This window comes from Zea mays, chromosome 8 (assembly GCF_902167145.1).
Source record: "Zea mays cultivar B73 chromosome 8, Zm-B73-REFERENCE-NAM-5.0, whole genome shotgun sequence".
Taxonomy (NCBI): Eukaryota; Viridiplantae; Streptophyta; class Magnoliopsida; order Poales; family Poaceae; genus Zea; species Zea mays.
In genome coordinates, this window is record NC_050103.1 from 116075894 (window position 1) to 116090967 (window position 15074).

The following is a 15074-nucleotide window of genomic DNA, read 5'->3' on the forward strand; positions in this document are numbered from 1 at the left end:
TTCGGGATTGCCTCTGGAGAAATTTTCTTCACTAGAAAATGCGCCGACACTGGCGAAGCTGGATTTTATCTTTTTGACGCATTCTATAGATTTAACATAGCATTTCCTCTGGGATGCACGAAGCTCCTGAGCACTTAACTCTAAATGATTAACCAACTGATCACTAAGCTCTCGTTTTGTTTCTTCAAGCACACGTTCCTCTTTAGCTCTAGCTAGCTGTTTCTGAAGATCTTTAATCTCACGTTTTTGGGCTTCGGCCTGGATCTTTGAGGCAGCTTCGTCCTTTTTTACCTTGTCTACCAATGTAAGCAAAATTTTATCCTTTTCCAGAGCTTCGTTTCTCAGTTTAATAACTTCTGACCGAAGGTTGTTGAACGCAATTTCATAGCTCTCATCTTCGGCACTCTTTTGTGCTCTTAATGCGTTGCTTAGGATTAAGCCCTATATGTAAAGAATTGGTATAAGAATAAAAGAATGAATTACGTATTGTAAAATTTTTTCAAAACGTCTAATTCCCATACCTTTAGGCTGTTATACGCAAGACTGTCTGTGAGATCCTCCTTCGTCATAGCACATAATCCAGCTTCGAGCTTCGGGAACCCCATACTTCTAGCCATCTCTCGGCAGACAGATAATTCTTTGTTATCAGGGAGGCAGTATAGGAAGTCATCCTCATTTGTCCCATTGAACACCACTGCTCCCTTTGGATATTTTAACTCTCTGGCATAGTGATTGGCTTCGTAAGTCTCTTCTTCAGATAATTTTTTCCCCGAAGCATGTCGTATGATATAATCGCATGTGCTGGCAGGAGCTTCGGGGTCGGCAGTGTCAATCTTCTCAACCAAAACTGGTTCTGATGTTTTTTCGGTTTCCAAAGATTGTTCCTTGATGGGCTCTGAAGGCCCAGCTTTAGCTTCAGCTTCAGCTTGTTGCTTCGAAGTTTCAGTAGACGCTTCAGCAAGTTCAACAGTCTTCTTTGGAGTTGTGCTTGAAGACATAATCGTCTCCAAGACATCTAGTACGTTCACCATTCTTTTTCTTTTTGGGGTCACCAATGGGCCCTTTTGGATTTTTCTTGTTTCAGCATTCGCTGAAGGACTTAAGATTTCCAATATTTTTTGTCCTTCAATTCTCGATTCTTCCGCCTTCTCTGCTAAAGCCGCTTCAGATTTCTCTTCTATCTTCGGCACTGGAGCTGGTTCTGTAGCTTCAGAGGCCAAGGAAACTTCACCAATGAATTCTGGCACTGTGGCCGGCTCAATAAAGCGCGCTCGGTGGGTGAGCACCTTCATCTTTTTCCTTTGCGGCGCTGGCTCATTAGTGGCACTTGTGGTAGTTTCTGTTGCAGAAGAAGTATTCTTTCTTTTGCGACCCAGCACCGGATAGTGATAGTCAGGGTAGACAAACCCGACTGCGTCAAAGACCCGGTTGAGTCTTTTCTTCTTTCGGCCTCCGAAGGCTGCTGATAATGCAGTGTTCTCGGCCTTCGAATATGCCCCAAGCAGTTCGTCACTTAATGTTTCAATGCTTTTCAACCAGTCGTCATCAGGTTCAACAAATTTATCCCCGTATTTGAATGTGTATTTTAGTCTGACCAGTCCGCCTTCGTCGGACTCTTTGATGGTCTCCTTCGGCATTTCCCACTTTCCTGCAAGTGGCCACACCCTGAAGGCAATATGTTCTTGAATCAAGTCCCTTGTCCCAATAAAAGAGCAGACTACGCCGAAGGCTCTTTGGCATTCCTCGGCTGCTTCATCCATTTTAACCTTCGGCCTTCGAAGTCCGAAACGTTGCCAGATGGGGCGCATAATGATACTCTTGACATCTTCTTGCGTTGTTAGGTCATTCTTTACATAAAACCATTCAGTCATCCAGGCTCCGGGCCATCTCTTCCGAAAGGTCGGCACAGGGCAGCTTGACCCGGAGCGGGCAACGAAGCTGTAACACCCAAAGTTGTTGTGATATTGTTCTTTCCCCCAGGGCTTCGTCTCATATAACAATTCATGAATGTTGCAAAAGCTTTTGGCATTTGGTTCTAAACCTTGGCTTCTCGCAGCCCAGACAAACATCCCCATTCTTATGATAGCTTCGGGAGTAATTTGATGAAGGTAGATTTGAAATGTTTTCAGAACTTCAACAACAAAGTTGCTCAGGGGGAATCGAAGCCCAGCCTTGAGAAAGCTTCGGAAGATTACGACTTCATCTTCTTCGGGGGTGGGAGAAGTTTTTTCTCCAGCATCAGCTCTCACAATAGATATATCTTGAAAATATCGGCCCCTCATATTATCAATATGACTCTGCTTAATGGTGGTTTTCCCGAAAACCGCGTGACTTGGCCGCCATGGCCGATCTTCGGACTCTTCCCCACCACTTTCTACATCGTAACTGTCGCTGTCACCAGTATCTTCAGACAAGCCTTCCAGTATCTCCTTGGTAATTTTTTCCGTATTGGTCTCCGCCATCGCTATAAGGAACCCCAGGTTCTTCTCTTCAGAGAGAGACAGCTTCATCTCGGGACCGGCCTTTTTGTCTTCAGACATCTTCGGAAATGCTAAAAATTGTTTTCAATGCCGAAGCTTCAAAACTAAAAGCTCAGTAAATTTTTGCGCGCAAGAGATAAAATTGAGTAAGCAGGGGCAGATGGCAAGTGTGCGTACCAAAATGAGTTTGTGGTATGATCTTATTTATACGCCCAGTGCGTTGAAAGTTGAAAGACCCACTTGTCAGTGAATGTTGCTATTCTAGCAAAGGGAAGGTGTTTTTTCGGACCTTCGGCTTAAGGCCTTCGTCCATATCGCAATCTAAATTTATCATTAATAAATTAATATTGCGAGGGGCTACTGTTGGGGGCCTTCGTCCTCCGAAGGTCCTCAAAAACATGATTTGACAATATCTTCCAAGTGAAATGCATGAACAGATATCTTCGGACCCAGACTATGAACATGAAGTACGATCAGGACGAAGCTTAAGCTAGACGAAGGAGGATTGAGATGAAGGACGGGCTGATCACCAAGCCGTACGAGGGATGGTGCATAGCCGAAGCTGTGCGCAGGGGAGCTTCGGCATAATGGCAGAAAGGGGAACCGACTTAAAGATGAAAAGACTACTTAGGCTTTGACAGATCCTCATAAGTCATTAGCAAATGTAGTGGACATGAATGTAATTTTACATGGGCTGCGTCCCACGTCTATAAATAGATGAACAGTACCCCCGTACTGTTCAGGCGGACTTGGCATTTGCTTTTACGTCACACTTGTATTTTCATCTCCTTCCAAGCCGAAGGTACATTTATAATTCGATATTGTCTCTATTTTTCCATGATGATATAATAAAGTTAAATGGATGATGTTATATGATTATTCATGCTATCTTTTACGTTTCATATGCTTCGTCTTTCATTAATGTATATTGTGACGATGAAGGTTCGTCTTTCATGACCTTCGTCCGAAGATCGTTATTTCCTAAGGGAAATAATGTTTCAAAGGACGAAGGATTTTATTGTTTAACATTCTCTGTGTTGCCTTGTTCTTAACTCATAGCACTTGAGAACAAGTCCCCAACAGGTTGCGGGTTCGAATCCCCTTGTGGGCATTTGTGTTTTTTAAATTTTAGCTAGATGTGGACTGTATGTGGGGATGAGAATGGGAATGAGCTTTGTGTGGAGGGGGGAATGAGAAAGGCAGAACATGGAATAGCGGCAGAACACAGCTACCCTTGTAGTCAGAACACAGAATGACATACTACCCTTGCAGCCTTAATAAGTAGTAGAGATATATGAGAGAGAAGGATATGCACGGAAGTCGAACAAATCAATGAGATAATTCTGCATCAGTTGATACAGATTTATCTATCCTATGGTAACAATCAGATTATAATAATCGTAAAACATTGTATTCTATGTCACTGCACGCCATTGTAGACATGCATCTCTAGGTAACAGTCAGATTATAATAATCCAAACAATGTATAGGGTAGCTAAATTAATCTATACAAATATTTTCTAAAAACGATTATAATAATCCAAACAATGTATAGGGTATAGCTAAATTAATCTATACGAATATTTTCTGAAAACTTTGAATCTAGACCCACCACTGCAGATATGAATCTCTTAAAGCTTAGATCTCCATTCAAAACCTAGCTAGAACACATTACTCAAACAGTCGAATTGCTCACCAGAACGAGCTGCACATTACAAGTTGGCATTGCTTCAGATAGCCACACGGTGACGACACTGGCCAGGTAACACAAGTGCAGGACCACATGTTGTTGCATGATTGATCTTTGCATTATGTGTCTGCATGCAATACATGCATCACAGATGAATGAAGCGGCTAGATGAGGCGTGGACGTCCTGCAAAGTAGATGTACATGTACCACATGCATCATGGGATGAACCGTGCCGCCATTCCGGACAAGATTCGTTGCGCTGCTGTATTCGTGTGAAGGAAACGTGATCATAAGCGGATGGAAGAAAACATCTCCCTGTAGTCCTGTACGCATGTCTTTATTTTCTGTAAATTTAACCAAACTGAAGATAGATTTCATTTTATTTTCAGCAGATAGATACGTACCCTCTCCGTTCTTTTTATTTATCGTGTTTTAGTGCAAAAAAATGAATTAGTGGACGATAAATATTAGTGTATGTTTTTTTAATAAATGAATGGATGTTATAAAAGATCTGTTACAATCGAGAGACATCATGTTTGTCACTCTGTGTCGTTATATATACTCGTAAGACGATGGTAACACCATTCTCTATGGTCGGTGGTTCTCAGTGAGTTAAGCAGTGGCGATGATGGATGTGGACACGATGCCACTAGCATCGTATGTCTCTATTATATTATTGAGTTTGGAACATCATGATAATTAATCTCTCTTCTTCTCTTTTTCTCCATACCACCCGTATTACTATATATGTCACTTTCTTCGTTCTTTTTTATTTGTCGCGATTTAGTGTAAAAATAAGCTAGGCTACGATAAATATTCGAAAATAGAGGTGTTATTAGAGAGGGCTTGTTACACACAATGGTAGTTTTGCGTGTACGAGAACTATGGAACACAGACACACCTTAGTTGAGATTTCTTTTAAAAAATCCAGATAACCACTAAGATTTTCTTTTAAAAAAATGCATGACGATGTATAGTTTTAAACGAAAATAGTAAGAATTAACTAAGACCCATGTAGCGGATACGTGTAATTTGGGTGTGGTTACAGATAAGATCACCGAACGGCCATGGCAAGATAGATCGTCCACACGTGGACATGTAGTCATATAGGTGAGAGGCAAGTGCCTGTTATCAGCAGCTTAGCGACGTACGGAGAGGATAAGGTAGTTGCGCACTTGCGCTGTTAATCCTGCTCCTACGCTAGCTGTCACGGGGGCGAATATTCGAAGCGGACCTAGATGAGCGATGCGGCCATTATCGTCAAAGGCATATAAAAGGCCCTAGCCCTGACCCTGAGGTGAACCAATCTCTCCTCGTTGTCGCCGCATCCCAGTATCCCACGGCCGGCCGGCCACCCACACCCACCTCTCAACTACGCCAAGCCAAGCTTAGCGAAACTCAGGCGATCGGACCACGCCCCACCGAACAAGTGCAGCGCCCGACCCTCCCCACGGAACGAAGCTTCGGCGTTCTCGTCGCCCCGTCGCAAGGTAACAGCAACCAACCAATCCATCCTCTGTCTTCCTGATCAATCTGCTTGCACGCCGGCCGCCACCACGCGTTACCACATCTCTTTACGGATCCCACGCTTTTGTGTAAGGACATCGTACGTCGCCGATCGTACCAACAACCTACCCACCTTGTTCGGCGGCGATCGTATCAACAACCTACCTACTAGCGCCTTCCTGCTGTTAGTTGTGGTTCATAGGTTCAGTCAGGATTAGTAGAAGAAAAAAAGAGGCGACGACGGCGATGTCGGCTTTTCCTTGGTCTGCAATGCACCCTCTGCGGTGCCTTCGATTGCTTCTTCTTGTTGCCAGATAGTGCTTTCAGTCGGAGGGGAGAGCCCGGTATAAACTCCTGCAGCCTCGTGTATGATTCCTGGCGGCGTTAGTCAGGTTTCTAAAATGCGAAGCTTCGCTTCGGTTATGGCTCGTTCTTCTTCGTCTTGGATTTCTAATTTCTTAACATCCTGCCATTGCCATGCTGCGTCTTGGATCCTTATTATGTCAGACGTGTAATTCTGGGGATTCCAAAATAGCCGCTGATGATGGCTTTGCACAGAAAGAAAGTGCATCCATCAGATTCCTCTCGACCTGCTACATCCTGCCTTTTACCTTCTTTCTGCCTTCTGTATATATTCACTGTTGATGTTGTCGTTCTTTGGGCTGTTGATAAATGATGCTGTCGATTCTTATTGCATTACCTGCCACTATGTACCGGATTGTTGTTATACATACCACACAGTCAGCATTTTTAGTTTTCTTTGGTGAAGCCTTTACCTGGCTGGTTTTGTTGGCGTCCTGTCCTTACAGTAGCCAACAGAAAAATTGTTAGCCTTTTCATGTGGTCATGCAGCTGCAGAGTCTAATGTTGTTTCTTTTCCTTTGTGCAGTGCAGATCACAAGTCCATAACAAGAAAGACAACAAAACTATGCTGAAAGATGTGCTTGCATAGAAGATACTTCTGCTGCAACACCACCAAGGGCCTAGTGGCTCTTGCGCAAGATCTGCAGGCCTGCTCGTCTCTTGACTTGAGCGGCGGTCACCTTGTCCGCATCTACTCCACGCCCTTCAGACTCCGACGCCAGCAACCTATAAGGCGCAGTCCACCTGATTGACAACAGAAAGCTAGCCTTGTGCGTGATCACACAGTTTTCATGGATATAAAAGATATGAAGACCAGAGGGAAGACTTTGACGGAGCGGTATGAGCTGGGGAAGCTGCTGGGGAAAGGCGCGTTCGGGAAGGTACACTATGGAAGGGACCTTGAGTCCAACCAGGATGTTGCTATCAAGATCATGGATAAGGACAGGGTGCTCAAGGCCGGGCTCTCAGAGCAGGTAAAATGTGAGATCACGACGATGCGGCTGGTGACACACAAAAACATCGTTCGTCTCCATGAGGTCATGGCGACGCGAAATAAGATCTACATCATCATGGAGTATGCGAAAGGGGGTGAGCTCTTTGAAAAGATTAAGAGGAGCGACAGGCTCACGGAGGCTGACACACACAAATACTTCCAACAGCTCATCGATGCACTAGATCACTGCCATAGCCGAGGCGTGTACCATCGGGACTTGAAGCCTGAGAACCTGCTGCTGGATGAGAATGGGGACCTCAAGGTGTCTGACTTTGGACTGAGCGCGTTTTCAGAGTCGAGGAGGACAGATGGGTTGCTCCATACTGTCTGTGGGACCCCGGTGTATATAGCTCCAGAGGTGATCAAGAAGACAGGCTACGATGGTGCAAAATCAGACATCTGGTCTTGTGGTGTTGTCCTCTTTGTTCTCGCTGCTGGCTACCTCCCTTTCCAGGGCCCAAACTTGATGGAGATTTATCGGAAGATACATGATAGAGATTTTAGGTGCCCCAGTTGGTTTTCACACAAACTCAAGAGGTTGCTATACAAGATCCTGAACCCCAACCCCAGCATGAGACCTTCAATTCAGGAGATAAAAGAGTCTACCTGGTTCCGAAAAGGTCCTAGGGAGATCAGTGCAGTGAACGAGAAAGTTCTTAGCGAGAATGCCACCACCACAAATGCTGCCCCAGTGCTTCCTTCTAGGCGCAAGGAGATTGCTCACGAAGATATGAAGTCCTTGGTTGCCACAAACCTCAATGCCTTTGAAATCATCGCGTTATCAGCAGGATTGGACCTGTCTGGTCTGTTTATCAAGGAGTGCAGGAAGGAGACAAGGTTCACTTCAGATAAGCCTGCATTGTCCATCATCGCAAAGCTTGAAGACGTCGCAAAAGCACTGAATCTCAGGATAAGGAAGAAGGACAACAACACTATCAGCATTCAAGGGAGGAAGGAGGGGGGCAATGGTGTCCTTAAGTTTGACACGCAGATCTTTGAGATCACACCATCCTGCCATCTCGTTCAGATTAAACAAACCAGTGGCAATCTACTTGAGTACGAGAAACTGTTGGAAGAGGGCATCCGACCAGGGTTAAAGGACGTTGTCTCGGCATGGCATGGAGATGATCTGCAACAGAAGCAGAAGTAGCTTCGGATGTCTCCTGTAGATTCTATTCTAGTACATTTCATTCCTTATTTTTTTAGCAGCTACATTCCTTTTTTGTATTGGTGGTGATATGAACCATTAGGTTGTGTTTTGTTCAGCAATAATTGTTAAGGAGCTGAGTTATTGTGTTACAACCTAATGATTGTTACAATTTTATAATGAAAAAATGTTGTCGATCCTTAAAAAGGGTCGAGCTTTCCAGGAGATCCATTAGTAGTTTGATGTGTACCAGATGCAACCACGTTATCCTCTTGCAAACATTATGCAGCCCTGCGTGATGCATACAAATCTTTAGTGCAAAGAGGAGAGGCTGACTGAAACTGAAACCATGGCTGAGTAGGGAGCATCTTACTGCAACAAAAAATTCAGAAGTTAGACCAGATGAAGGGTACATAACCTAGCTTGAGATGCTTTCATGGTATCTCTCTGTTTTTTCACTGCTAATGTCTTTGAATGCAGTGTTTTCTTCTTCTTTCAATTTTCACTCAAACCATTTAGCACCAGGCAGAAATCGAGGGGTTGCTGCAGATTGCACCGCTAATCATCGGCTCTTCCTACCTCCAGTTGGTTGCTTTGCCTCCTCTCCTCCCACTCAGCTGCTGGCTCCTGCTGATCATCACCGGTGCGAGCAGGAGAAGAGAAACAGATGGTACTTCATTCTCTCCAGGTTCTATGTACCTTTGTCAGCTAGCCGGTTCGCTCGAGACTCACACTGTAGTTCTGCTTGCAGCCACAGTGCTGTGTCTGTGGACCAAAGCTTCTCTACCTCATTCTCAACACTCTGATGATCTTGCTGTAATTCTATACTCCTATGTGTTGAATATATGAGAAATTCATCCAACATATCTGTACACATCACTGGATGTTATAGGCCAGCGTACCAAGCAACAAGTCCCATATCATCAACAAATACAGACATATAATAATGATGAAACCACAAAAAACAGAACTTGCAAGCATGATGGTAACAAAATGGAGAATCAAGACGCTTCTTCCAAACAACGGTACCTGCAACACAATCCAGCAATCACAAATTTCCATGTACTCCACTTTGCTTTTATTCTATATTTCAAGTCTCACATTTAAGCAAGGATTTAGTCCAACAACAAAACCTGCAAACATGGACCCGAATCTCATGGCCAAAGTACACCCACGTCCAGTTTTACACAACACATGAATAATGTTGCAAATTTACTTCAATATAGTGACCCCCATGTAACATCTGCCGCCATATTGCACACCAACACCATTGAACCAATATCTAAACTCGACTCATGTTTCTACCCAGCTGGTTTTGTAAATAAATTCATACGCTAGATCCAAAAGCTCTATGCACGTGATATAGATTCCAACAGCTGGTTTTGTCATTTATTCCTTTTGTCCAAATAGAATCCGAACAAATTCTAGAGGGTTTTTTGTCCTTGTTTAGTTTTGCTTCTCTCTGTTTTTATTTTTTATTTTTTTTCAAAAAATATTCATATTTATATCTATGTGATTTAAATTTCCTTTTGACTGTGTGTTTGGTGTCCTGACCCATAGCGTCAAAGTCACATGTCTTGGCGCCATGGCCATGAGTCTTCGCGTCAAGATTACAAGCCCGAGTGCCGACATAGTGGGTGACTTGACACGATAGATCTTGGTGTCGAGGCTATTGACAAAGGCACCCACCTGGTAGAGCTTGGCATCAACGTCACCTTCCCGTCATCCAGATCCTCGCCTTCTCCTTGGTCCTCCCCGACGTCAATGTATTCCTAGCCCACTCCGACATTGTCTCCCTGCATGTTTTAGTTGCGAGCCCTTGAAAGAAAACACACTTTTGATCTAAGAGTGGGTGTTGCTTGTGGCGATGCTAGTAGAATAATGGTGGCTTCTAAGAGGTAACAGACCTACTGGGTGGGTCGATCGACCCACTTAGGGTTTGTTGGGGAAAAGGGGAATGGAGGGTATTGGAGGAGCTACAATTACCTTGCTATTCAATTTTGAATAGAAGAGGATTGTAGCCCCTCAAATCCCTTTGCTTCCAAACAAGCCCTTATATGAATCCACCACATCATCCAATGTCTTCTATTGCTATCTCTATATTCAAAGAACTAGATCAGGAGGCGCACTTCGTGCGCCCCACACTAACCATGGCTATGATGAGGCATATCAAATTGGAATTATGACAAAATCTTTTTTATTAAGTAATAGATGGTAAAGAAAGGATCCATAATTTCACTTGTCAAATCAAAGAACAACTCTGACCTCTGAGAGCTTTCTAGGAACACTTGACAAATAATACAAGTAATGAGAACCTGAAGGATGATAAATAGTGAAGTGTATTATTTAGTAAGCATGGCCAATAAAATGAGAAATAGCTACATATTGGAGATTTGAGGGAGTTTTCATATATTTATCAATAGCTACATATTTAGCATCTGCGTTAGGTTGGGTAGTTTGGAGGTAGATACGAAACACTATGTCATATGAAAATATACCAAGAATCACCAATCGTTAATAATTAATACTCAAATACATTTTCCATGAACAATAATGTGCAATACATCTATATATATAGGGAAGTGATATTTGTTACCTTATGCACCCACCATGGAAATTAAGGAAAAACCTGAAACAGACGTGTCTGATTGGCGACCACATAACGGTTACATGTTAAAGGGAGTGGAACGGCAAATAGATACCTGATAGTAGCACAGAACGACAAAGCGAAATAGTAGAAGTACCAAGGGAAGCAATGTGTCTGGTTTGTTCAGGCCTAGACTATATGGCATACTATACATATCACGAGTATGGTCCTCGCAAGATTGCACGCATACCATAGCTATAACCAGTCAGTACCCTAGAAGCACCAAAAGACATATCTTGCAGCCAAGCACACAGCATACCACTGCTCATATCTTACAAGCATAAAACCATACTCCTTGCACAGCAGGGAGGCAAGTTCTAAGAGTAACCTAGATGAACTGGGACAGTTCCCAAAAGCGAGCCTCAGTTCCCAAAAGCGAGCTTCCATAGCTGGTGGTGCTCGTGTCCAAAAGCACTGCAACTAAAAAGGGTAACACTCAATTAAGAAGTTTTGGCAAGCATTGAAATCTCAAATATAATGTCCAAATTTTTTTCTTTAGATTTCGACTGAAGAAGTTATGAAGGGAATCCATTTGAAATCATTTGACTATCGATTTGTTGACTTGTTGATGTTTCAGCCTATTGACATCTTTTCTGAAAACTTGCTAATTTCTATTTTGACCTGTATTGGTAGAAGGTGACACCACTTTCTCTTTTGTTTATTTATTAGTTCAATGAACCGCATACGGACCTATTGTTAGTTTTAGAATGCTTGTTTGAGATATCTGATGACCTCGGGGGCATGCTTTGAATGTTGTTCCTATGCATCACAGTGTTTTCGTCGGCTAAAAGTAGTTATTACTGATCATTTGGATTTTGATGTACCTATTGCCCACTACCTTATACTATATGCAATTGGAACGCTTGGAAGCATATAGCTCATGAATTGTAGGGGAGAATTGGACATACCGTTACTCAGCATCAACGTCTGTGGAACCAGCAGCATCGTCATCTGTTATGTCTTCATCTTTAAAAAGTTTCTTGGCAGCCTTCTTGGAAGGTGATGTGCGAGACCTATGTAAATTTTGTTCCCATGGCATGCATGTAAAAGTGATGTCATGATATGGGAATAATAGTGTAGGCAGATTTCTTGGCATGAAGCTAACCTTTTTCCGGTAACACTTTTGTGAGTCTTGTTTGTAGATCCATCTAGCACACTGTAAGCGTCAACCTGCGAATTTGCTAGTTTTAGAGGCAGCTGAAACAATGCAAGCTAAGGTAAATGGATGCATAGATGAAGCATATTTAGACATTTAGTTGAGGAAATGGAAGCTGCTTGTAAGCATACGCAGCACCGGAAAATGTTTTTCATGTTAACTCAGCAAGAGGATAAACATCCAATACTGAGGATAGGCTATCAATATTGATGACTGTGACACGGAGTTCGTACCAACCGGAGAGTATTGGCACCAGGGGTGTTGTGGGCTCCTGATGGCGTCTGCACATTAGGCGGAGCAGGGATAATTTATGTTCCTAGCAGTAGGTTGTCTCCCTGATGTGGGGTTGTCTGTATGATACACTGCAACCAAAAGACATGTCTAGGGCTTGTTTCTCAGTGTATACAAAAGGAGAATGAGGCTTTATATTATAGACAACTATTTTTTTCCACTGAGTACAATGGTGAACCTTAGCGCTAGATGAAACTTTGTGACTCTTCGGTGTTAGTGACGGCTCGCGGATGAAGGCAGCCCCCTTGTTTTGTGTGACACCTAATCCTTGTCCTGCTGCAGAGTTAGCAGGCAGCCAAAAAAGCAGGTTAGAGCCACAAAAAGTTGCAGTTGATGGGGGGAGCACATCATTTCTGTTGTAGCAGATTGGGGTGCAGGGAAAAGATCTGCCCTTAAAAAAACCTACTCGGTCAGAAGGAAAAAATGCTTGTTCTGTAGATGGGAAAAAATGCCTTTAAACTATAACATGGCCTAAACGCTAGTATGGCGTCTCCTAGTGTAATGTGGCCGAGACTTTAATATGGCTGGAACATATTCTGAATATCTACCTAAGTTGTAATGTTGTGGTTGCTTCAAGTAATTTTCTGAGATAGACACCAGTTCTGTGCACAACATGTGTGCATCGTATGGTGTTCTGGACAAATGATTTTCTGGTGTATTTTGTGCAGCATGTTTGCAGTGTATGAGTTTAGTCGATTTTTTCACATGTACTAATCATTCCCAATTTGACCAGCTGAGTTTCAATCAGTGTAGCTTGAGGCAATTTTTTATACTGTTTTTGATAAAGTTGCCTAGTTTCATGTGAGCAGAGTGCTAGTTTGTGTCTATTGGGCAGACTCTGCAGTCTGTGTTGTTTTAGCCCTAGGTGACCCGCCATACACAAGTAGAATTGAATGGAACATCAAATAAACAAGCAGAGTAAACGAACCATAATTTTCATTCCTAACCTGGCACAAACTAATGCACATAGCTCGACTAAACAAATATGATAAGCTTTACCTTGAGAAAGTATGGTCGACGATGGCTGTGAGGCCAGTGTAGTTGGAAGTGTGTTGCCACCATCCATTTATGCATTTATAGCATTCACTTGGAAGGAAACACTGCTATAAATAATTGTGCTTTCGGTGAAGCTAACATTCCACTCGAAAGACTTTTCCAGTAGGTTTGTAATTTCGCTTGGAATGAAACCAGGTGGATTAGTCGAGATGAGGGTGTCCACATTTTTTTAATGAGACGTTGCGCCATCCGTCCAAAGAAGATAAACTCGGCGGTGTCAATGTTGTCTTCAGCGATGAGGCATATCTTGTACCTACACAGAGTGGTTCGATTGGTAGACATCACTAATCATGGAATCTGTAGACAGTGAAAGACTTAGTTCAATTTAGATCTAGATTTTGGCCCAAACACTAAATGTCTCCTTTAGTTGCCATAGTTTGTTTTCACAAGTTTTCTTTCAGCCATATATCCAAAACAAACACACTATGCACAAACTGACATAGGCTTATCTCACCACTGTTACAGTATGTTAATACGTTGCGCACTAAACTACACTAAAGTCGAGATACTCTAACTACAGAGGCCATATACTGGCCAGCCTCCATCACAGCAACTCTTGTGGCAGTAGTTGCAACTCAAGCAGCCATATCTACTATTTACTCGATTGGTAAGCAAGCCCTTGCACTGGGATGTTTCCCCTGTTTCAATGTTGTGCATACCACAAACAAATTTCTAGGGCATATTTACATCCCTGACATGAGCTGGGTATCTATGAATCTTTGCATTGTCATAACTGATGGGTTCAAGAATCAAAGACAAATAGGAAATGTGTACGATGATTTTTTACTTCTTTTTTTTATTTCCTTGCAAATTGCAATATGCAACTGAAAGGGGTAGAGTTGGTCTGTGTCTATCATGCTTACAGTGTGTTTAACCTGAAACACGTATGAGTCAACATATTTAGATTAAAACAGAAGGTGTATAGCAGGACCTTAACAAAAACGGGGAGAGACATATAAGAGCTGACCTTGGGGTAGGCGATCTGATGCTGTCACAGGAATTATTGGTGCACTTGTATGTGTCACCGTGTGGTTTGGTTGTCCTAAGGCATTTTTTGCATGCGTTGTACCACCATGATCTATCAATCTTGAGCACCTTTACTATGACAACCATTCCTTCTTCTGTAAACAATGTAATTGTAGTAAACATCTATGAACCCGCGATAAATCTTAGGATTGAAAGGTTTAGTCGAGTAGTGGGACCTTATTTTCAAAAGGATGGAGGTACTTAATATCCCTGAGTTTCTTGTGTTCAGAAACTGTGACTATTGTACTCTCAGCAGCTGCTTTTCCCTAATCCCAACGGACAGAGCGGTTGTTTGGTTCAGCACTGTTTATCCATGTCAGTTTACGAATGGCAGTATTCAGATTTGGTGAGAAAGATGACTGAAAACTATATGTATGTAAACCTAGGATGAGTAAGCTACCTAGCTCTGAGAGCGTTTCCTTCTGGGACCGGTGCATTTATGTACCACTTGCATGATGATCCACCCGATAAAGACACATTATCTAAAAAACAATGGAACGTTTCATATGCCCATGTGTATTAGCTGTGCAACCAAATGGTTGTGGTAGACTTACTAGCGTAACTCCTCATGAGAGTGCCAACAAATATTATGATCTGTGGCGAGGATCCACTGTCCCTGTGCACCTGTTTAGCTGGGAAAGTTGTGGCCCGCTCGCCCCAAAGTACGACATCAACAGTAGGCCCGGTATCCGTGTTGGAGTGAAGAACAGTAAATTTA

At 42.9% G+C, this 15074-nt stretch overlaps 1 protein-coding gene across 2 annotated transcripts; it reads left to right on the plus strand.

The window, feature by feature from the left end:
- The first annotated feature begins 5444 nt into the window (after positions 1-5444).
- Positions 5445-8405, plus strand: LOC103635733 (CBL-interacting protein kinase 14). Of its 2 annotated transcripts, none has more exons than XM_008658112.4 (2): positions 5445-5660; positions 6566-8405. In XM_008658112.4, the coding sequence occupies exon 2, from the start codon at positions 6831-6833 to the stop codon at positions 8181-8183; it is 1353 nt and encodes a 450-aa protein (XP_008656334.1). In that variant the 5' UTR covers positions 5445-5660; positions 6566-6830; the 3' UTR covers positions 8184-8405. The 2 variants fall into 2 exon arrangements, with proteins under 2 accessions (XP_008656334.1, XP_008656335.1); XM_008658113.4 differs by having other exon boundaries at positions 5470-5660; positions 6571-8405.
- The last annotated feature ends 6669 nt before the right edge of the window (positions 8406-15074 follow it).